The 23,500-nt window shown below is 39.8% G+C and overlaps 1 protein-coding gene across 3 annotated transcripts in view; it reads left to right on the plus strand.

Annotated features, from left to right (window-relative positions):
- The first annotated feature begins 831 nt into the window (after nucleotides 1-831).
- The window catches only part of LOC122554982 (cyclin-dependent kinase-like 5), a 155,766-nt gene continuing 133,097 nt past the window's right edge, over nucleotides 832-23,500 (plus strand). For 2 of the 3 annotated variants that reach the window (XM_043700476.2, XM_087992991.1), the window contains exons 1-3: nucleotides 832-956; nucleotides 13,093-13,326; nucleotides 15,614-15,648. In XM_043700476.2, coding sequence (XP_043556411.1) covers nucleotides 13,263-13,326; nucleotides 15,614-15,648 — 99 coding nt within the window. In that variant the 5' untranslated portion in view covers nucleotides 832-956; nucleotides 13,093-13,262. Of the gene's footprint in view, nucleotides 957-983; nucleotides 1,154-13,092; nucleotides 13,327-15,613; nucleotides 15,649-23,500 lie in introns of those variants that run through there. The other variant, XM_043700474.2, reaches the window with a different exon arrangement.

Consider the following 23,500-nt stretch of genomic DNA (forward strand, 5'->3'; position numbering starts at 1 on the left):
AAGATTGTTAAAATTTTGCCCCACAGACATTGCAGATAGCTTGAGAACTTTCATGTTCCTCTGAGCAATGAGCTCTGCACCCGTGACGGTATCAATCAGAATATCAGCAATTGTGCTCCGACCACTGCCAATCAATGAATGCTCTTGCCTTTCAATCAACCAACTCACGCTGCTGCCAATCTTGATGTTGGAAGGCCAAAGAAAGGCCCTGAGGAACCAGGGATGCTCAAGGGTTGCCGGCAGTCTTTCCAGTGAAAATCAGCAGCCCCTGCACCAGCCATACATTGAACCCTGGGAAGAGCACAACAAGCACTCGGGAACGGACAAGGATAACCAGTTTTTGTTTGTATTATTTGTATGTTACTGGATAAAGTTGCTTTATGAAAGATTTTGTTTATTGCCTTTACCATTCGATGCTAGCCGACGTGTTGGGGGGTTGAAGGAGAAACACTAATCCCAGTGTTTTTAACAAAAAAAATGTTATCTGGGGGTGAGGGGTGTTCACCCTCTATCCTTCCAGGCTATATTTTGGGAGGGCAAGGACCGCTCGAGTCCTGGCACTGCCATGTACAGGGAGAAGAGGGGAATGGGCATCCAGGTATAGGGAGGATGTGGTAGAGGGCAAGGGGCGAGGGAGCCCTCACCTCCCGTTGTCCGGGTCCTTTCCTCTTTCATCCTCCACCTCCGTGACTCACCGTGCACGCGATGCCCCGACGTCGCGCGGTTACGCATTGGAACATGGCGGCTCCGTTGAGTGGTCGCTGTCGCGGAGCTGAACGGTTCTTGTCGCGGGGGAGTGACTGAGGGCGGCTGGAGCTGGAAACGGTTTCCGTCGAAACGGTTCCGTTTTTTTTGTCGCCGAGGTGGGGGGGCGGGGTGTAAATGCCATTGCACGCTCGCTCGTTGGCTTCCCCTCCTGTCGCGGTGTGAGCCAGGAGGAAGGGGAAGCTGTTTGGGTGAGTCGCCAGTGCCCCGACATTGGACGGTTGAGCTCCAACCGTCGCCGCTCGCTCGCGCCGGATTGTAAAGGGGAGGGAGAGCAGCGCGCGGCGCAGCTTGAGTCACCGAGCTCAGCTCCTTCAGCCCGGGTCGTGCAGGAGAAACGAGAGCTTCCAGCTCCGGGAGCAACTGCAGCTTGGGATTCCTGGGGCGGGTATAAATTATTTTTCACATGGTTATTTGCCTTAATTTTCCGGGAAATTGATATCCGTAGCCGTGCGATTGTCAGTTTTGATCTGAACCTTTTCACCTGTTGACACATTTCAAGGGCATCCATTGCCCCAACTATTCTGTTTCTGGGACGACAACGATTGCGTCCGGTAGAATTTCTTATCTCCCCCGCACCCCCAAGGATCTGCTTTTATCTCTTAAGTCTCCTGCTTTGTATGTTATATTTCCCTTGCATGTTTTGTGTAAATATTTTAGAGAACTTGATGTAAATCATTTCTGTGGATATTATTTGACCTATTTTGCAAAACCACACTCTCAAATCGTAGATCTTAATCCATCGAAGTTGTGTCTTGAATTTGTTTTGGTTTATATGCTGGCAGTTTTATTTTGGGCTCCTGTGAAAGTGTCATAAAATCGAACAACGCATGGATAAAATAAATCTCTGCTGATTGTTATTGTATTTTAGAATAATTCAAATGAACACCTCCCCCCTCCCCCGCCCGAAATCAAATAAGGAATTTTCCTTTCAGATTTGTGGTAAAGCGAATTGAAAAATATTGTAACATGGTAAAATATTTGTGGCCTGATTGTACTGGCTCTTTTCCTTTTAATGACTCATTTCCTGTCTTTTTTTTAATGTTGCATAGGTATTTTATGCAAGTTATACTTAATTCAGAATTACCACTGGTGATGTCCTATTTAAGATGTACTTCTACATTATTCTGCACACCATTCCAGCCACAGAAGTGACCTACTTTTTTGGTATTTCTCTCACTCGTGCTTGGCCAACCTGAAAACAGAAAATGCTGAAAATATTTCATAGGTCAGGGATATCCATGGAAGGAAAAATGAAAGCTAACACTTCATTTGTATAACCTTTCAAATAGATATTTGACACTACCTTATTTGCTAGAGATCCATATTGCTTTCTCCATTAGTGCTCTAATTTTTTTTGGAGACTCAAAGTTTAGAATATATACCATTCTGCAGAAAGTATTGGATAGAACTTTGGAATGATCAGACACTGTACTCCAAGACACAATCCTCCTTGTTTGATTTAGAGAAGTAAGGGAACACTAAACGTGCATATGTTAAAGTAGAACCATCCGGAACAGGTTGGGCGTAGGTAAAGTAGCTACATATGCCTAATCATAACAACATAAGAAATAGGAGCTACCACTCAGACATGATCTTATTGAGTTGCAGAGCAGGCTTGAGGTGCCAAATGACCTCAAGCCTGCTCTGCAATTCAATAAGATCATGTCTGACTTCATTTTGGCCTAAACTGCAGTTTCTAACTTGACCCCACCCTTGACACTCCTTTGTCAATTAAAATGTCATTAACTCAGTCTTGAATTTTTTAATTACTCAGCATCCAATGTATTCTGTGGAAGAGAATTCCAAAGACTAAAGACACTCAGAGAATAAATTATTCCTCAGCTCCAGCCTAACTGGGAGACCCTTTTATTTAAACCACGTGCCTTAGTTCTGGATTCCTCCATAAGGTGAAAAATCCCCTCAGCATTCAGTCTGTCAACTAAAACTGTATCCCACCTTAAGAAAACCAAAACTGTACACTGTACTCTGGGTGCAGTCTCATAAAACCCCCACATAGATGTAGTAGACTTCCCCTCTTTTACATTCCATCTGCTTTGCATCAAAACCAAGATTTCATTTCACTTTATGATGTCTGTACGTTCACTGTTTGTGATTCATGTGCTAAGACACTGCAATTTTGCTGCATATCACGGTTTTGCGTTCCTTAATTTAAATAGTATTCTACTTTTCTATTCTTCGTGGCAAAATTATGCACTCACATTTTCCCACATACTTCACCTCTTAGATTGTTGCTCACTCATATTACCTTGCAGGCATCCTCACAATTTATTTTCTTACCGATATGCATTTGCTCATACAGTATTGCTAAAAAAACTCACCTCTAGCCAAACCTTTTCATCTTGTGCCCATCAGCAGAAGACATAAAAATATCAAACAACACTGAAAATCTGAAACAAGAACAAAAACTGCTCTAGAAACTCAGGTCTGGCAGCATCTGTGAAGAGAAAACAAAGTTAGTGTTTTTCAAGTGAACAGTTATGAAGAAGGCTCACTGGACCTGAAAAGTAAACTCTGCTTTCTCTCCATAGCTGCTGCCAGACTTGCTGAGTTTTGCAGCAATTTTTGTGTTTGTTCCATGCAAATTTAATTCAAGGAAAAACCAAGATTAATACCACATGAAAGGATAGTACTGATTGTTAGGAAAGTGGACTCTGACAGAGGTGTTGCTATGGAGAATGCACCAATTAATGTTGCTTGACAGTTAACTGCTAGTTTTGTTTAAGTTCTACATTGACAACCAGTTTAGGATTGTCAATTGGGCCTGCGTTTATTTGAAACTGCATAAATTAATACACAGGGCCTTGTTCTTTGCAGACAATGATGATTATCTAAGATTACAAAGCCATCTTGATTAATCGGGCTGAAGAGTAGCAGATGAAGTTTAATTTGGATAAATGATAGGTATTGCATTCTATAAAAAGAATCAATTAAAAGTAAACTCTTGGCCAGTGTTGTAGAACAGAGACGTTGGGTTCAGGTACATAGTTCTTGAAGTTTGTATCACACAAATGGTTTAGAAGGCATTTAGCGTGTTTGCCTTCATTGCTCAGACTTTTGAATATGAGAATTGGGATGTTATGCTGAGGATATACCGGACGTTAGTGAGGCCTCTTGTGGAGTACTGTATCCTGTTATAGCAAGGATATTATTAAGCTGGAGAGGGTTCAGAAGAGATTTACCAACATGTTTCTGGGAATGGAGAGTTTGAGTTATAAGGAGAGGCTGGATTGACGGGGACTTTTTTCACTAGAGCGTAGTATGTTGAGGTGTGAAATAGAGGTTTATAAAATCATGAGTATAGATAAAGTGAATGGCAGGTGTCTTTTCCCTGGAGTGGGGGTTTTCAAGACGAGGGGAGTATATTTTTAAAGTGAGAGGAGCAAAGACTTTAAAAAGACATGAGAGGCAATTGTTTTTACACAGAATGGTTCATGTGTGGAATGAACTTCCAGTGGAAGTAGTACAGTTACAGTGTTGAAAAGACATTTAGATAAGTATATGAATAGGAAATTTTGCAGGGATATGGGCTAAGCGCAGGAGGTGGGACTAATTTAATTTGGGATTATGGTCTTCATGGACTGGTTAGACTGAAGGGTCTTTTTCCCTGCTGTCTGACAATGACTGTATAACGTGTACACACTGCACCTATTTAATCTCAACAAAATAGTTGATAGCCATTCATTGGCCAGGGCCTTACCCTGAGAAATTTGGTAATGCTCAATTGTCCACAGTGTTTAGGGATATTTAGGTTGAGTGCATTAGTCAGGGGTAAATGTCGGGGAATGGGTCTGGCTGGGTTACTCTTCAGAGGGTTGGTGTGGAAGTTTTGGGCCAAAGGCCCTGTTTCCACATTGTAGGGATTCTAATTTTAATTCTAGAGGAATTTGAGGCTCTTCTAATGCTTTATGTCAGTTCCACACTTGTCAGTATCCTGGCTTCAGTCTGCTGCTGCCTCTTCACTATACATGTACAATCCCTTTAAATATTCATTTGTCATCAGGATGTTTTCATGGCTGTCTGCTTCCTTGAAAGGAGTCCAAAACAGACCACATCCAACCCTTTCCTCCATGTGGCTTTATCATTCTTTCTTTGAATCACTTCTCCATTTACTTGCCTCCCTTTCTCCAAGTCATAGGTGTGGCAATGGGTTACAGCATGGGTCCCAGTTATGTCTGTCTCTTTGTGGTCTATGTGGAATATTCCTTGTTCCAATTCTATTCTGGCCGCCACTCTCAACTCTCTGGTACATTGATGATGTAATCAATGCTTCTTCCAGGTCTCATCTGAAATTGGAAAATGAATCAGTTTTGCATCCAATTTCCATCCTGCTTTCTCCTTCACCTGGTTCAATTCATATCTGGAGATAGACTGTTCACCAATATCCATTGCGAGCCCACCAATTCCCAGTTACCTTGACTACATTCCTCACACCCTGGCTCCTGCGTGAACTTCATTCAGTTCTTCTAGTTTTAGTATCGGTATTGAATTTATTCTAATGATGCTGTCTTCTACAGTGACACCTTTGGCATGTTCTTGTTTTTCCTCAACTGAGATTCACCCCACAATGTCCCACACAAATTCTTGACAGGGTCCTCATCCATGTCTGACCACTTTACAGCACACTGCTGCCTTCACCCTTTGCACTCATTCACAAAACGGGGCCAAGATTGCCCTTACCCTCATTTTTCACCCCAGCAGTTTCCACTTTCAAAATGTCATTTCCACCACCTCTAGTAAATTGTCAACACCAAATGCATCTTCCCTTTCCCTTCCCTCCACTGTCAGCACCCCATGGGGACTGTTCACTCCATCACTCTGTGAACCACTCCTCTATCATGGCTAATTTTCTCTCTCTCATTTCTCTCCCATGTCACCTTCCTGTGGAATTACAAAAGATCTAACATTTGCCCTTTTATTGCCTTCCTCTTCACGGTCCAAGGTCCCAAATATATCTGCCAGGTGAAGCAGCAGTTTATGTGCATTTCTTTCGCTCTAGTTGACCATATTTGCTGGCCACAATGAGGTTTCCTTTACATTGGCAAAACCAAATGTAAACTGGGGATCCCTTTGTGGAATACCTTTGTTCTGTCTGTAAAATTATCCTGATCTTCTAGTTGCTTACCATTTATATAAAAAATCTTGCATCCATGCCAACATTTCTATCCTCGGCCTGTTACAATATTCCAGTGACATCCAGCACAAATTGGTAAACAGCACCTCATTTTCTGCTTAGGCCCTTTACAACCTTCAAGAATCACTGTTGAACGCAACAACTTTAGGGCAGGAGCACTGTCTTCCATTTTGATTTTAGTCTTCAATGAAATGGTGGATTTATTAATTAAATAATCTCTGTTTGACTGTTCATGAAATCTAAAACTCTTACAGTGATCAAATGTGTCGCCATAACTGGTTAACTGAAATGTGATTTAGAACTCCAAGGGACTACCTGATGATTCTTCAGCCTTTAACGTTTGGGAAAAACAAAGTTTAGTTTAAATGAATGATGACAAAGGTTGGGGTGTTGGGGAGGGGATAATTGTAGAGATTGTAGGAGCAGGGCTGACTAGCAATAGTTGTTTATTGACATTCTCAACAAAAACTTTTTCTTGTGCTGCAGTTTCAATACTAATGTTTTCACTTGAGAAGAAAATCTTTGAAATTATGCAGATTTTATTCAGTGTTTTCTCCTATCATAAAATTCCTGGCTGTAATTTCATTTTCTAATCCTTGCTTATACATTTTTCTCATACATGCATCTAGATTTAGATTAGATTACATTACATTACAGTGTGGAAACAGGCCCTTCGGCCCAACAAGTCCACACCGACCCGCCGAAGCGCAACCCACTCATACCCCTACATTTACCCCTTACCTAACACTACGGGCAATTTAGCATGGCCAATTCACCTTACCTGCACATCTTTGGACTGTGGGAGGAAACCGGAGCACCCGGAGGAAACCCACGCAGACACGGGGAGAACATGCAAACTCCACACAGTCGTCTGAGGCGGGAATTGAACCCGGGTCTCTGGCGCTGTGAGTTATGGAGGGAATTTTGAAACTCGGGGCCTTGATGGCTGAAGGACCTGCTGCCAATTGTGGGCTGAAGAAAATGGAGGAGGTTCAAGACACGGGAAGAAGTATCAAGTCTTAGAGTCCTCTGAGATTTTAAAGGCGAGTAAAACTTAGAGATAGAGAAGGGAAAATCCTTGGAGAATGAAAGTGATAGGAGTCAAAGACAATAGTTTCCAAAATAAAAAGAAAGCGCTGGAGAAACCCAGGTCAGGCACTCTTTGTAAGAGTGTTTATCGCTCCACAGATGCTGCCTGATCTTCTGAGTTTCTTCAGCATTTTGTTTTTATTTCATAGCTCCTTCATCTGATGTACTTAGGTTTTATTCCAATAGGTTCCCTTTTGTGGAAGTTCAATTGGACAAAATTTTGATTTGTTTAGGACTGTGTGTTGGGTAGGCAGCTTGACAATGCTGGAGCAAAGGAGTGCACAGGAGTGATGGTTTGGGAATAGAGCTAGTTGTCATCAGCATGCATGTAGAAACTGATGGAATTTGTTTGGAGGATGTTACAGCAGGGGTAGAATTTAGAGGTGAAGTAGAAAGGAGCTGGGAATAAACTCCTGAAGGAATAACGGTTAAGTATGACTACCAACAGAGAAGTAGTAGGAGAATGCTATCTGGTAAATGGATATGTAAGGGTGAAATTGCACACTGTTCGATCCACAGCTGTACAATGTGGAAATGATGTTGTAGTGATTTCTTTTTTAAAGGGCAGAAAGGAACTGAGAAGAATATGGTAGTAAAGTTCATCACAGTCACTGTCATCTCAGATGAAATTCTCCTTTTCCATTAGTATTTTCAGGAGAAAAACAAATGGCATAAAAAATAATACCCCACCAATTATTGTACATTATCATATCTTCATAGCTTATGCTTAAGAGTCTAATGATGACAATGAATCCATTGTCAATTGTTGGAAAAACCCGTCTGGTTCACTCATGCCCTTAAGGGAAGGAAACTGCCATCCAGACTGGTCTGGCCTACATGTGACTCCAAAACCAGAGCAATGTGGTTGACTCTTACTGCTCTCTAGACAGTTTAGGGTTGGACAATAAATACTGGCCTAGCAAGTGATGCCCCCATCCTGTGAATTAATTAACCAAAAAATTATGATGCAGCATATTTGTGACAGTGTATTTACTGTTCCATTAGCTATATGTCCCCATTTTGTTTTGGATATCAACAGCAGTTACCTTGCAGATGAAGTAGGAAGTTCAGAGATTAATGTCGTGATCTACATTGGAAAAATAAATAGGCCATTCATCCCCTTGAGTCTTTCCTATATTCAGTTACATCATGGATTAATTTCTCCTCTTGGTTGACCTAGTGTTGTTTCATTTCCCATGATGTCCTCACCCAAAAAAATCTCTTGATCTGAGAGAAAACCTTTTGGATTATTCTCGAACTGTAAACTTCAGTGTTTATTATAAAGAGGGTATTTATCTATGGAATTTAGTGACTGTTTTTGAGATGAATCTAAACAGTTGTTTTGTGAATGTAATTCCATACTGATGCCCGCTAATTAAGATCCTGCAGAGAATGTAACAATCCAGTGTCCATTAATCAGAGAACAGATGTTATATTGCCCTACTTAGTCATTGAGGCGTTGCGCTAAAAATACTGCTTTAGAAATAGAAAAATTAACTTGCATGTATTGCAGTCTGATCAGACACTCCATGAATGAGGTGAAGTTTGGAAGGTTTGTTAGCTATTGCATTATTTATGTCAATACATTGTTTGTCCCTTAGGAAGCTCATGATGGTGATTAAGCATTTAAGATAAATTGTATTAATTTTATTTTTCATGTTAGTGTGGCATTTTGAATGCATCAACAGTTGAAAATGGGCTAGGCTATCTTCAGGAAATTTCATCAAGGTTGTGACATTAAATAGATTTTCTTTATAAAGATATTCTGACCAGATTAGACTATCTGTACTTTGAGCAAAATATGCTGAAATATTGAACAGAATCAGGAATGTGTAGTGGTTGTTCACTAATCCAGAGATTGGTAAACTGTCATTGTTTACTACATTGTAAGGTGTTTGATCCACCAAGGACTTTATTTATCTTATTATTTCCATGTTATGAAAACTCAATTTATCTTAAAAAATGGATACCAGATGACAAATTGTTGAAATGAAGGATTCACAATTGCTAAGTGATAACATTTAGTGTCAAAACAAGATTTGCAGCAGCTTTTCAGTCTTTTCATTTTGTGTACAACTCCATTTTCAACTGTTGATGCATTCAAAATGCCACACTAACATGAAAAATAAAATTAATACAATTTATCTTAAATGCTTAATCACCATCATGAGCTTCCTAAGGGACAAACAATGTATTGACATAAATAATGCAATAGCTAACAAACCTTCCAAACTTCACCTCATTCATGGAGTGTCTGATCAGACTGCAATACATGCAAGTTAATTTTTCTATTTCTAAAGCAGTATTTTTTTGTTTTCGGTGTTTCACTGACCTCCAATTGAATCAAGTCACTTTATTACTATGAACTGATTTGATGGGAAAAGTTGTCTTAAAAGGTTTGTTTCCGTCCTGAAATTAATGTGGGTCAGAATGTAATGGATAAAGCCAAGAGAAGTTAGAATAAATTGAATGGAAATAAAATTAAATTGAAAGGTTGATATGAGAACCTGTGACAGAATCTTGACTTTGGTCTGCTTTGTAGGTTAGTATGAATGTTCCATAAGTTTTTTAAAAAAAGTCCTGATTTTAACTGCATAAAACTATTTTTAGCATTGCAGAAGAATGGTGGAGCCCCAATAATTGATCTTGTGTTATGGGAATTTTTCCCAAATTGTGTCTAGCAATTAATTTATTGTATAGGTTACATGAATATATATTGCTAGAAGATTGGAGAAATGAGAAAGTAATACAGAAATTACAACAGATGCCCTTTCTAAAAAAAACTCAGTTGATATAGATCTTGGTGCCTAGCCTTGCATTTGTTGCTGATCCTTAACTGCCCTTGATAAAGGTGATGATGAGCTATTCTCTTCATCTGCTGCAGTAATATTTGGTGTAGGTATATCCAGAATTCTATAAGGAAGTTCCAGGAATTTGATCCATTGACAGGAAAGGAACAGCGCAATGGTTCCAAGCCACGATGGTGTATGGTATAGTATGTTGTGTAAACATGGGCCAGATGAAAATTAAAGTGCACTGAATATTAACTTGTGGCTGGGATACAAGTTTAGGTCCTTAGCAATATAAAAAGTGTTTTGTTTGCACCCGGCTGTAAATGTTTTTTAAAAATTTGTTTCAACTTAAATATTTTTTATTTAATTTTGTGTGGGCATCCCATTAAACTTGATTCGTTTGTCAAGGTTGAAATGGTGAGAGAAACCTGAAGCATCAGTGTAGATGATGTATTTATTAAATTTTATAGTTGAACCTGAGTCAAAATGCTTTGCAGTAATGTGTAATGTAGAGAGCACCTGTCTGTTGTATAGTTGCTAGTTTTTTTCTTAGATCTGCAGATAGAAGTGAAACATGCCAGCTGAAATTTTCCACATAGTGGATTCTGCGGCTTCTACTAATTACTTGTAGGAATTTTGTGGTATTATGTGAACCTAGTCATATGATCATGAAATTATGGCCAGTATGAACTGCTACCCTGCTGAAATAAGTGGGAAGTTGTGAACCACATGGAAGATGTCAGAACTGATGGGGCTGCTTTTGTGTAAGCAAATGTAAAAGATATTCAGGCGACTGATTATATGGTATAGTATCTTGGCTGAAAGATACAATCATACCAGATTCCTAAATTGTAGAAAATGCAAAGAACTGTATTTATCTCAATTGTGTGGTTTTAAAACTAAATCCCAAAGATAAAAAAGGTTTCATGAACCTCAATATGGAGGTCTTGTTTTATTAATATGCGCATCTTTATTTCCATGCTGCATGAATCTCTGATATTGGCTATGTAGTCAAGAAATTTGTACTTGGTGAAAAGGAATGAGTTTAGTGAAGGACAAGTCTACCCTTATTGTTCTTTAATAATTTCAAGTAATCTGATCATGAAATTGCCAATTGTCTTCATGACCTGGAACTATGTAATTACAAATAATTATGGATTATTTGAAATATCATTGGATTCGTTCAAGGCTTAGTTGAATAATATTTTGATTGAGAATGATATAGAGGCAGGCAGGAAAGTATAGTTGACAGCACAGTTAGATCAACCATAATCTTACAAATGGCATAGTAGCTACAACTTGTAAGTCCTTTTCTTATGTAATGGTAGTGAAAGGAAAGCAAATAGTTAGTGGCCTCAATTTTGCAGTCAGCAACCAAGCAAGATTTTTTTCTGCTGAACTCCAAAGGCAGATGCCCACAAACATTTAGCAATCTTTGGTGGGAATTTGCTGTTTTCCTTTGCTAGTCTAAGTACAACTTAAGGGGATGGCTTGACATGCAGCTGTACTTAAAATTGTTTTGGTAATAAATAACTCCATGCTACAAATACTGTGATAGAACTCCCTAAAGCTTGTCCACATACATCAGGCACATGTCAGAAAGGCAACGGAGTACTCAGAATTAACTTGGATGAGTCAGCTCCAACATTGCTCAAGAAGCTCAAAATCATCCCGGACAAAGCACCCCACTTGCTCCATAGTTTAAAATGTTCATACCCATCACCACCAGTGCATGATGTAGTAGTGTACCATTTTTAAGGTATACTGCAGCAACTGTAGCAATGGGCAGCATGGTGGCTTAGTGGTTAGCACTGCTGCCTCACAGCACCAGGGTTCGATTCCAGTCTTTGTGAAGTTTGCACGTTTTCCCATGTCTGCTTGGGTTTCCTCTGGGTGTTCCGGTTTCCTCCCACAGTCTCAAGATTTGAAGCTTAGGTGGATTAGACACGCTACATTTCTCATAGTATTCAGGGATGTGCAGACTAGGTGAATTAGCCATGGGAAATGCAAGATTGGAGGGATGGGGAAGGTGGGTGGGTCTGGGTGGTATGCTCTTCGGAGGGTTAATGTGGATCCAATTACTTAACCCTCTGGACTGCAGCAGTTTCAAGAAGGCATCTCACCAGTACCACCTATATGGCATGTGAAAATTGGCAATAAATGCTGGCCTAGCCAGTGACTGCCACATCTGTGAAGCTAGAAGGAAAAACCAATTAATTGGATAAATGTTGGATGTAACAGTAAATGCAACCACTTTGATAAAGTTTGTAGAATAAACACTTCATAGTATTTTGAGAGCATACATACACAGCAGAAATTGTTACATGGTCAAATAACCAGCCTTTAGAAGTGTGTTGTGGAATATCATGCCAGTATGTCTTCCTCCTATGTCTGGCAACAAAACTATTCATAATAAAGAAAAGTACCCTGATGGAAAACTAATAGATTCTTCTATTCTTACTGGACTATTTAATTGTTTATTCTGCCCTCTCCACTTCCTTATTTGCTGAGGAATTCCTGGATTAGACTGATGCTGAGTGGTTGTTAACTTGTCTGAATCATTATTTGATGACAAATAAATAACACTGATTTATGATTGTGTCTTTTAGATATTAATTTTACCAGCTTTATGACTTAGAATGAGAAAATAAATCTGCCATATTTTCAGTGGTTATTGTTGGCACCTTGAGACATTCCTTGTGTCAGTTTATCCAAGTGTACTTGTGTCAACTGAAGTTCAGTCAGTAAAAGCTCCTGGATGGATTCCAGTGTATTTTCTAGCACCAATCCAAATTCAAATAGTATTCTGGGTTTGATGTGTAACTTCAGGGGCTAATCATCACTTTTGGAAAATGCCTCTTCCCATTCTCAAAAGTCCACATTCCTTGTGCTGAAACTTGCTGGAGCATGCCTTGAAGCAATGCTAAAATTGATGAATGATATTGGACTTGGAGGAATTTTAAGTTATTTTCAATTAAAGATTATGGGAGGGTTTATGAAAATTTCCTTTTGTCCATTAAGAAAAAGACTTTTGAGAATGGTAAAGATTAGGAATGATTTCCATGTATAAGCTGCAGGATCTTCAGATAATTTAAGAATTTTAGCATGCATATCGAATGGAATGTGTGCTATTCCACATAGTTTTTTTATTGTCATGTTTAAGTACAATTTGGAGTGTGATCATGTCTCTCTGAAGCACAATTAGTAAAGATAAGCTTTTCACTTCCAAATAGGATATTGTACTTGAAGAATCCCTTCAGAATTGGTAATTACAAACATTCTTTCTTCCAGATGGGCTTACATTGTGACTAGATTGTGACAAATATGAAGGATGTGAATTTGATTTGTTGGACTTCGTGGCTTTATGGACATTGCACAATACGTGCCTGCAGCAACTTACAATTGAAAATCCACAACTGCAATGTGATTTGGGATCATATTTGTCAGATAAATTTGTCTTCATGAAGATTCCTGACATTGGTGATGTAATGAATAAATTTGAAGTCCTTGGAATTGTAGGTGAAGGTAAGTTTGGGAGTTTTGACTGATATGAATAAGTGTTTGTTTTGATATAACATTCTCCAAATCAACATAGTTTACCAGAATTTAATGGTAATGTAATGGCAAAGGTACACACTGTGTCATTTGTGTCAAGGAGGAGATACTGTACAGGGAGTTATTGGCAATACCATAAATAGATGATTTTTTTTGCTCCTCTGTTGTTAGCTTTGCAAAAAACTACAGAGCTTTATGAACTTGTTACATTTGTGCTTTAAAAATAGATTAAATGAAAAATGTAAAAAGAAAATAAAGGGAGGGCCATCTAAAGTATTTTATGTTGAGATTTCTATTTCTGCACTGCTCCTTAACCTCAGTGGTTCAAATGGAATGAACTAAAAATGTAATCTGATTGCTGCAGGGTTGCAAGGTATGAGGGTTTTCAAAATTTTACTTGAAAACCTGATTGTCCTTCATTTCAGTTCTGTCTGGCCTGTTTTTGGTTTCCAATTTCACTTGATATTTATCTTCCTTTACCTAATTTGACTGTATAACACTCGTCTTTCCTTCTCTTTACTTGCTGTTCATTTATCCACCCTTAAATTTCAGCTAATTTCAGTTGCTAGATAGAGTGCTGGTCCCATAATGAGCCAAGATTTCAGATCTCCTTTTGACCTTGTGACAAGAGCAATTTACAATGTGAACATTTTTTCAGTTGAAGGATGACAGAAAAGCTGTTACAAATGGAGCAGGTAGAGAGATGCTCATCCCTTAACACATTCTGAAATATTGTGTTCAGAATCTGAGTCAGTATTTTTTCATTTGATAGTGAATTAATGTGATTGGCTTTAAAATATGCTTAAATTTAAACTGTTGAGACTTGGATTCATTTGGGAAAGGTTTGTGACATTTAAGTTTGTTTTTCACTGAAAGCTTATATATTGAAAAACAAGTTACGGTGGCTCAGTGGTTAGCACTGCTGCCTCACAGTGCCAGGGACCCGGGTTCAATTTCCGCCTCGGGCAACTGTCTGTGTGGAGTTTGCACATTCTGCCCGTGTCTGCGTGGGTTTCCTCCGGGTGCTCTGTTTCCTCCCACAGTCCAAAGATGTGCAGGTTAGGTGAATTGGCCATGCTAAATTGCCCGTAGTGTTAGGTGTAGGGGAATGGGTCTGGGTGGGTTCCTCTTCAGAGGGTTGGTGTGGACTTGTTGGGCTGAAGGGCCTATTTCCACACTGTAGGGAATTAAAAAAAAGTTATTCAGACATGGCAAACCTCTGGCTGGAGGGTCTTGAAGTTGTGGACATTGGTTTGCTATTGGCTGTTTCCTGGAAAGGTATTTGCTTACCAAGTTGGGTTATGTCAATGCAGTTCAAGGAATGGCTGAGATGATGAAAGAAATGGTTCTCATGCTAATTAATTCATTTAATTGTCCTTCAAGACGCTAACAAAATGATGAGTAACCCACAATTATAAATTTGTAATCTGTATTTTTGCAAGAATTGTCAAAGCAATAAAGGAACAAATGTATTTAGATTCGATTCCCTATAATATGGAAACAGGCCCTTCGGCCCAAAAGTCCACACCGACCCGCTGAAGAGCAACCCACCCAGACCCAATGCACTACATTCACCCCTGACTAGTGCACCTAACACTACGGGCAATTTAGCATGGCCAATTCATCTAACCTGCTCAATTTTGGACTGTAGGAGGAAACCGGAGCACCTGGAGAAAACCCACGCAGACACTGGGAGACTGTGCAAACTCCACAGAGTTGCCCGAGGTGGGAATTGAACCTGAGTCTCTGGCGCTGTGAGGCCCAACTGAATGTGTTTTAACATTTTATTTTACTCCTGTCATTTCACCCCATAAGCCCCACATATTTGCTCATTAAAAAGCTGAACCAGACAAACAAATTATGTCTCAAGCGAAATCACGTCGTCTGTGATTGTTAAATTAACTTAACCGAGGCAAGAATTAAGCACAGTGCCTCTGAAATAGCCAGGCATACTATACCAGTGAGGTTTCACTCCTAATCACAATGCAGATAATCTGACTCGGAACATGTGTATTGACATCACAATTAGCCCTACTTGTAATGTTGCATGAGATCAGAAAGCCTGATGTTACTTGTCAGGTGTACAAGGATTCAGTAACTCCAGTACGGAGTTATGTACTGAAACGTGATCATTGTCACTGGAAATGAAACCTGTCAACGAGGAAGCCTTTGGTTGAAGGGCTGAAAAGGGAGGGGAATGTTTAAGATGTATGATTTCAATGCTCTAAGGTATAATTTGTTTTTTTTTATTTTGCAGGAGCCTATGGGGTGGTACTAAAATGCAGGCACAAGGTTAGTAGATATTCAAATCACGACTCTTTGGGAAAAGAAATTACAGCCAAATAGAATGCAGAGTTTTCACTTCATTGGTATAATTCATCAAATAATAATGCAATTACATTGATCAATACACAGAGGTGGTCTTAATGTGCCAGATGAGCTTGTTCTGTTTAATCTTAGGATAAAATTTAACTTGAATATTTCAGATATTAAAGTGAAATTTCATATTTAATACAGGAAATATTGGTGCAAAAGATGAAAGTAAGAGTCAAAATCAATTATTTGCATTTTTTTGTGTAGTGCAGTTTACAGAAGGAAGAAACTTCACAAATAATGGATTAGAAATTGAAAACTTCTTTGTTAGTTGATATTTGTGATACACATTGTTTTTTTTTGTTTTCTTTAAAAAACACCAAATCGCCATTATAAATGTCATTTGAGTCAAGTCAGAAACTTGATAGCTATTTGGTCATCTCTGCAATTATTGCTCCTTTCCAATGAAATAATGGCGTAATAGCAGAAGACAGAATTGGAAATATGATTTTCTGAGAGAAGTTGTCTCAGCAGTGTACCAACTGTAGCCTGGTTCCAACTTGTCATAACAATAAATCGTTTAAGAATAGCTTGGTATGATTTGCCATCTTAATTTTAAGCCACATTTACCTTTAACTCAGATCATGGAACATGCTAATGTGATAGGCATGTTCCATTAGTCGGTGCTATTTTCTTTCTTGAGCAACCTGGCGAATATAAACCTGCTATTCCATATACTACGATATAATAGCATTAACAGGGTAGGGTTTGAGCTGGGGAGTGCCATAGGAGTGCTGTGTCATCATTTCTGTCAGTTTATTTAAGCTACAGATCTGCTTTGTGTCTAATGAAATCACATTGAATCCGCTGACTGCATATGACATGGATCATGAGATCCATAGAAAGGACATATTCTTCCAATGGCTATCAAGGATTTGAACTGTTTCTGATTACGTGTTCTAACTGGTGCAAATTTTACTATCTGCAGTCTCAGTCATCCTGCTAAAGTAGAAGTATCTTACAGGTCATGCAAACATTTTGGCCTCCATTCAATTTCCTTTCTATAGCAGAGCTGCTAAAGTTGGCACTTGATTTGAATGGTGGCCATTGCTGCAATTTCTTCTCTTTGTATATTTTGTGGATTTCTGTGCAAGTATGAAGTTTGGAAGCTTTTTCTATTCCTCATATTTAAGTGACATGGCTTTAGTGTGTTTTTTTTAAACAAAACTGCATTTGCCTGAAATCTGAAATAAAACCAACAATCTGGATGCACTTTGGAGACAGGAAGGGAACTGAGGAGTTAATGTTTCAAGTACAAACTCTTCATTAGAACTGGAAAATATTGCACAGGACCTAAAGCAGGAGGAGTGCACACGAAATTGAATGACCTACAAAGTGCTTATGTTGGAAATCCGGCAATAGTTAGGTTGTAAAAGTAGTAGTTCAAGATAATAGGAGAGAAATCAAAGTGAGGTTTATGACATTGAAAAACAGAATTTCTGAGTGGTTCAAGAGGAAGGAGACAAAGAAGAGTAGAAAGGGAGGCATGAGAAACAACTGGCAGCATACTCCAGTATTTGAGTAGCCTGGGAGAAGAAAGAGGTTGACTTGGATGTGAATGTGACAACACGAGCATTGTTTTTGACGGAGCTCATCACCCAAGCACCAAAGTATGTTGTTCACTTTGTTTCTTCTGCAAACCAAGTAAAAAGAAAAAAAGAACCTGCCAGCTAAGATCTGAGGCCTTTGAAGTCTGTATTAAGGCAAAAAGGGGTACAAAATGTTTTAATCAAATAATGCTGTTTCTCTTCTCATCCAGCTGTGTGAAATGACTATTTATTTACTTAATGGAAAATTGAAGGATAGTTGTAACTGGATTTTGGTACACTTTTTTTTAAAAAACAATTTATTTATGCAATATGGGGATCAGTTGTATACCCAACATGTATTGCCAGTTCCTTGTTTCTTAGGGATGAACTGCTTCTTGAACGTGAACTGTTAATGTGTTAGGTAGAGAATTTTGGTTCTTTGGAATGAGCCATCAAGTAGGCCAGAGTATGATGGTGGGGAAAGGAATGAATACTTACTGTCATGATGGAGTACATTTTTCCAGGTGACATTGACCAATCTCATGTAAGATGGCAGACTTTGAAGTAATAAAACAAATGTTCTTTTATAAATAGGTGCAAGACAGGCCAGGATCCCTGTGTGGTGAAACTTTACTGCTGGAGCCTCAGTGCAAATCCTTTGTGAAGTTGTGGAAAGACACAAACAAAGTGTTGGAACAATCACCAAATGAGGCAGCTATTCCTTGTCTCTGTGCATTTGCCAAATGAAGGGTGACAACTCATGATTGCAGGTCAGGTGTTATCAAGGATAAAACCTGCAGTTACCACGTACTGTCTTCCTCATTTGTGCAATCTGTACTGCTCCATGTTGAGCATGCTGTAAGTAGGAAGGGCACAGATGGGGTAATGAGATGGGGAGCTTCAAAATGTGTTACTATGGTATTTGCACCATTGACTGAACTCTCTGAGACTTGAAAGACATAGCTGTCACAATAAGCTTTTGGCAGGTGAGAAATGGCAGTAAACAAAGTAATAGGTGAAGGACACTTCATGAGTATCTATTCTCAGTGATCATAGAGCTCAGGATGTGGGCACAGAAAACCAAGCTAAGCATTTACAATTAACTTCTGGCAATAATGCTGAGTGCAGGCTGTGTCTCAGCATTTTGTTTTGAGTCAAGTGCTTATGGTCCAGACTTAAAAAATTCCTAAGTTAAGCTGTCAATCTACCTGGCAAAAGTGAGGACTGCAGGTGCTGGAAATCAGAGTCTAGATTAGAGTGGTGCTGGAAAAGCACAGCAGATCAGGCAGCATCCGAGAAGCAGGAAAATTGACATTTCAGCCAAAAGCCCTTTATCAGGAATGAAGGGCTTTTGCCCAAAATGTCGATTTTCCTGCTCCCCGGATGCTGCCTGACCTGCTGTGCTTTTCCAGCACCACTCTAATCTAGACTCTGTTAATCTATCTGGCAATGTAAAAGTGCCCAGGTATGTCTGTGAAATACAGGAGCAGGAGTAGGCTATTTAACCTGGCGCCTGCTTCACCATTCCAGATCATGGCTGACACTCTACCTCAGTCACATTTCTGCAATAATCCTTTTTGCCTAGTTATTAGTAACTAGAAATCTATCAACCACTGTCTTTAGCTTATTTTAACTGAACTTAGACAACCTTCCCAGGTGGAGAATTCCAAAGCTTCACCATTCTGAATGAAGAAGTTCCTTCTCATTGCTGAATAAATGGCTTACCTTTTCTTCTAAGACTGTTCACTAGTTCTAAACCCAATATCCAGGGAATTATTATTTGTGTCATCAGTCTCTTAAAATTTTTAAAATTGTAATGGCATTGCTTCTCTTTCTTCTAAATTCCAAAGAATACTGGTCCAATGTCCCCAATCTCTCCTGATTGATTCCTGGGCATCTGGGATTAATCTGTCAGATGAACTCCAGTACAGTATGTGAATGGAAAGTCCTTGGGCAAGAGGACCAGAATTGCAAACAGTGTTCAAGAAACAGTTCAACCACACTGCAGAAAATTGAAGCAAATTTTCTTTACTCTGTATTCATATCTCCTTGAGATCAAGGCAAATATAACGTTGGCCTTTCTCATGCTAGCTTTCTTTGACTTTTGGGGAAACAAAAAAGACATCCAAGTTCCTTTGAAAGTCATCAAATTTTATTTACACTCAATTTTTTTTTTAGATAAAAGGTTTACCTTTATTCCTCCTGCCAAAGTGGATAACACAAATTTATCCATAAGACATAGGAGCAGAACTAGGCCATATGGCCCATTAAGTCTGATCAGACATTTGATCACAGCTGATACGTTGCTCAACCCTAGTCTCCTGTCTTCCCCCATAATTCTTGATCCCCTTACTACTCAAGAATCTATTTACCTCTGCCTTAAATATACTCAATGACTTCGCCTTCACAGCCCCCTGCGACAATGAATTTCCCAGCTTCACCACCCTTTGGCTGAAGAAACTCCTGCTTATCTCAGTTCAAATGAGTCATTCCTTCACTTTGGGCTGTGAACCCGGATCCTCGTCTCTCTACTAGTAGAAACATGTACTTCCACTCTATCTATGTGTCTCAGTAATCTGTAAGTTTCAGTGAGATTTCCCCCTCATCCTTCTGACCTCCATTAAGTAAAGGCCCAGAGTCCTCAACTGCTCACATGACAAGCCCTTCATCCCCAGGATCATTCTCATAAACAAACTTTGGACCACCTCCAATGCTGCAGATCTTTACTTAAGTACAGGGCCCAAAACTGCTCACAGTATAGGATCTGACTGGAGCGCCCTATACAGCCTCAAAAGTTACATACAGTTACAGAAACGTACAGCACGGAAACAGACCCTTTTGTTCAACTAGTCTATGCCAACTAGATATCCTCAATTAATCTAGTCCCATTTGCCAGCATTTGACCCATATCGCTGTAAGCCCTTCCTGTTTATAGACCCATCCAGGTGCCTTTTAAATGCAATTGTACCACTGTCCACCACTTCCTCTGGCAACTTATTCCATAACACACTTTCCTTTCCATGCAAAAGTTGCCCCATAGGACCCTTTTTAAATATTTCCCTTCTCACCTTAAATCTGTGCTGTTTAGTTTTGGACTCCCTGATCTGCGCAAACAACATTGACTATTCACCCTATCCATGCTCCTCATGATTTTAAGCTTTTATAGATTACACTCAGCCTCTGATCTCCAGGGAAATAGCCCCAGTCTATTCAGTCTCTCCTGGCAACATCCTCGTAGACCTTTTCTGAACCCTTTCAAGTTTCACAAAGTCTTTCCTATAGCAGGGGACCAGAATTGAATGCAGTATTCTAAACGTGGCCTCACCAATTTCCTGTACAGCCGCAACATGACCTCTAAATCAGTGCACTGAAGGCAAGTGTACCAAACGCTGTTTTCGCTACCCTCCCTACCTACCTCCGACTCCACCTTCAAGGAGTTATGAACATACACTGTAAGGTCTCTTTGTTCAGCAGCACTCCCTAGGGTCTTACCATTAAGTATATAGGATGTTGTCAGGGTTGGAGGATTTGAGCTATAAGGAGAGATTGAATAGGCTAGGGCTGTTTTCCCTGGAGCGTCGGAGGCTGAGGGGTGACCTTATAGAGGTTTATAAAATCATGAGGGGGATGGATAGGATAAATAGACAAAATCTTTTCCCTGGGGTGGGGGAGTCCAGAACTAGAGGGGAAAGATATAAGAGAGACCTAAGGGGCAGCATTTTCACGCAGAGGGTGGTACGTGTATGGAATGAGCTGCCAGAGGAAGTGGTGGAGGCTAGTACAATTGCAACATTTAAAAGGCATTTGGATGGCTATGTGAATAGGAAGGGTTTGGAGGGATATGGGCCGGGTGCTGGCAGGTGGGACAAGATTGGGTTGGGATATCTGGTCGGCATGGAGGAGTTGGACCGAAAGGTCTATTTCAGTGCTGTACATATCTATGATATAAGTTCTGCCCTACCAAAACGCAACACCTCCCATTTATCTAAACTAAAATCCATCTGCTGCTCCTCGGCCCATTGGTCCATCTGATCAAGGGCCAGTTGTTCTCTGAGATAACATTCTCTACCATCTACTATGCTGCCACCACATCTCTGCTCTTGTCCAGTCTGTTCTGCTATAACACGGTATTTATGTTCTTGTGCAACCTTGTGTTCTAGAAAATTGCGCAATAGAAATAATGGGGCCTATGCGAAAAACAAATTGAGGGCAAGCCACTAAAAATATCAGTAAACGTCAAAACAAAAATAGTAGTTAGCCTAACACAAATGATAGCACAGTCTAAGTAAATGTTAAAATCATACATTTTAATGAAATAATACGATAAATTTAACTTTTCATGAAGTTTGAGTTTACAGAGTTACAGTATTGTATTAAGATGGGCTGAAGGTCATCATCACTTCAATCATCACTTTCAGGTGCAGTTCTGGGTGCAGGGCTATGATGAAAGAAAATATTTAGTCCAGAAGTGGATGGCTGTAGTTCATTGTCCTCAGACCTTTTCTTGAGGGTTGGCTTAAAGAAGGCATCTAGTTGTAGTTGTTTTGCCATCTTTCTTCTTTTGTGAAGGATTTGTTCATAGGGTGCCCGATAAGAACATAAGAACTAGGAGCAGGAGTAGACCGTCCAGCCCATTGAGCCTGCTCCGCCACTCAATAAGATCATGTCTAATCTTTTTGTGGACTCAGCTCCATTTACCTGCGTTTTCACAATACACCTTAATTCCTTTATTTTTGAAAAAGTATCAACCTTAGCTTGAAAAGTGATCAGTGAAGTAGCGTCAACTACTTCTCTGGGCAAGGAATTCCACAGATTAACAACCCTCTAGATGAAGACGGCCTTCTCAGTTCAGTTCTAAACCTGCTTCCTCTAATCTTAAGGCCATGCCCTCTTTCCTAGTTTCACCCATCAGTGGAACATCCTATCTCTTTCTGTTTTATCAATTCCCTTCATAATTTTATATGTTTCCATAAGATCCCCCTCATTCTTCTGAATTCCAGTGCATATAAATCCCAATCTACTCAACCTCTTAGAAGCCAACCTCCTCAACTCTGGAATCAATCTAGTGAACCTCCTCTGCACCCCCTCCAGTGCCAGTACTTCCTTTCTTAAGTAAGGAGACCAAATTTGCACACAATACTCCACTTGTGGCATTACCAGCACCTTGTACAGCTATAATATTATCTCTCTGCTTTTAATCTTGACCCCTTTCGCAATGAAGGACAAACTTCCACTTGCCTTCCTAATTACTAGTTGTACCTGCAGACTAACTTTCTGCGATTCATGCACAAGGACACCCTGGTCCCTCTGCAAATCAGCATGCTGCATCATTTTACCATTCCAGTAATAATCTACTTTGCTTTTACTCCTACCAAAATGTATGACTTCACATTTACTAACCTTGTATTCTATCTGCCAGACCTTTGCCCACTCACTCAATGTATCTGAGTTCCTCTGCAAAGTTTCACAGTCCTCTGCACAGTTTGCTCTTCCATTCATCACCGTGTCATTGGCAAATTTTGACACCATACACATGGTCCTGATCTCCAAATCATCTGTGTAAATTGTAAATAATTGTGGTCCCAACACCGATCCCTGAGGCACACTACTAGTTACTGATTGCCAGCCAGAATAGCACTCTTTTATCCCCACTCCTTGCTTCCTGTCCGTCAACCAATCCTCTATCCATGCTAATACTCTACCCCTAACAGCACGCATCCTTATCTTATGCAGTGGCACATTGTCAAAGGCCTTTTGGAAATCTAGGTACACCACATCCACTGGGTCCCCCTTGTCCACCTTGCTTAAAATGTCTTCATAGAATTCCAAAAGATTTGTGAGGCTTGACCTGCCCTTCATGAACCCATGCTGCGTCTGTACAATGGGGCAATTTCTTTCGAGATGTCCTGCTACAACTTCTTTGATAGTAGACTCAAGCGTCTTTCTCACTGGTCTATAATTCCCCATCTTTTGTCTGTTTCCCTTTTTCAATAGTGGTGTCACATTTGTTATTTTCCAAACTGCTGTGACTGCCCCAGAGTCTGGAAGTCTGAAAAATTGCCATCAGTCTACCTGTTATTTCTCTCACCATCTCTTTTAGTACCGTGGGATGCATATCATCAGGGCCAGGAGATTGATCTATCCTTAGCTTCATTAGCTAACCCAGCACTAGCTCTTCCGTAATCATATTTTATTTCCAGGTCCTCACCCACCTTTGTCTCTTTGTTACTTACTGGCATGTT

The sequence above is a fragment of the Chiloscyllium plagiosum genome, unplaced genomic scaffold, assembly GCF_037043375.1.
Source record: "Chiloscyllium plagiosum isolate Xiang-an unplaced genomic scaffold, Cpla_swu_hap1 HiC_scaffold_12, whole genome shotgun sequence".
Taxonomy (NCBI): domain Eukaryota; kingdom Metazoa; phylum Chordata; class Chondrichthyes; order Orectolobiformes; family Hemiscylliidae; genus Chiloscyllium; species Chiloscyllium plagiosum.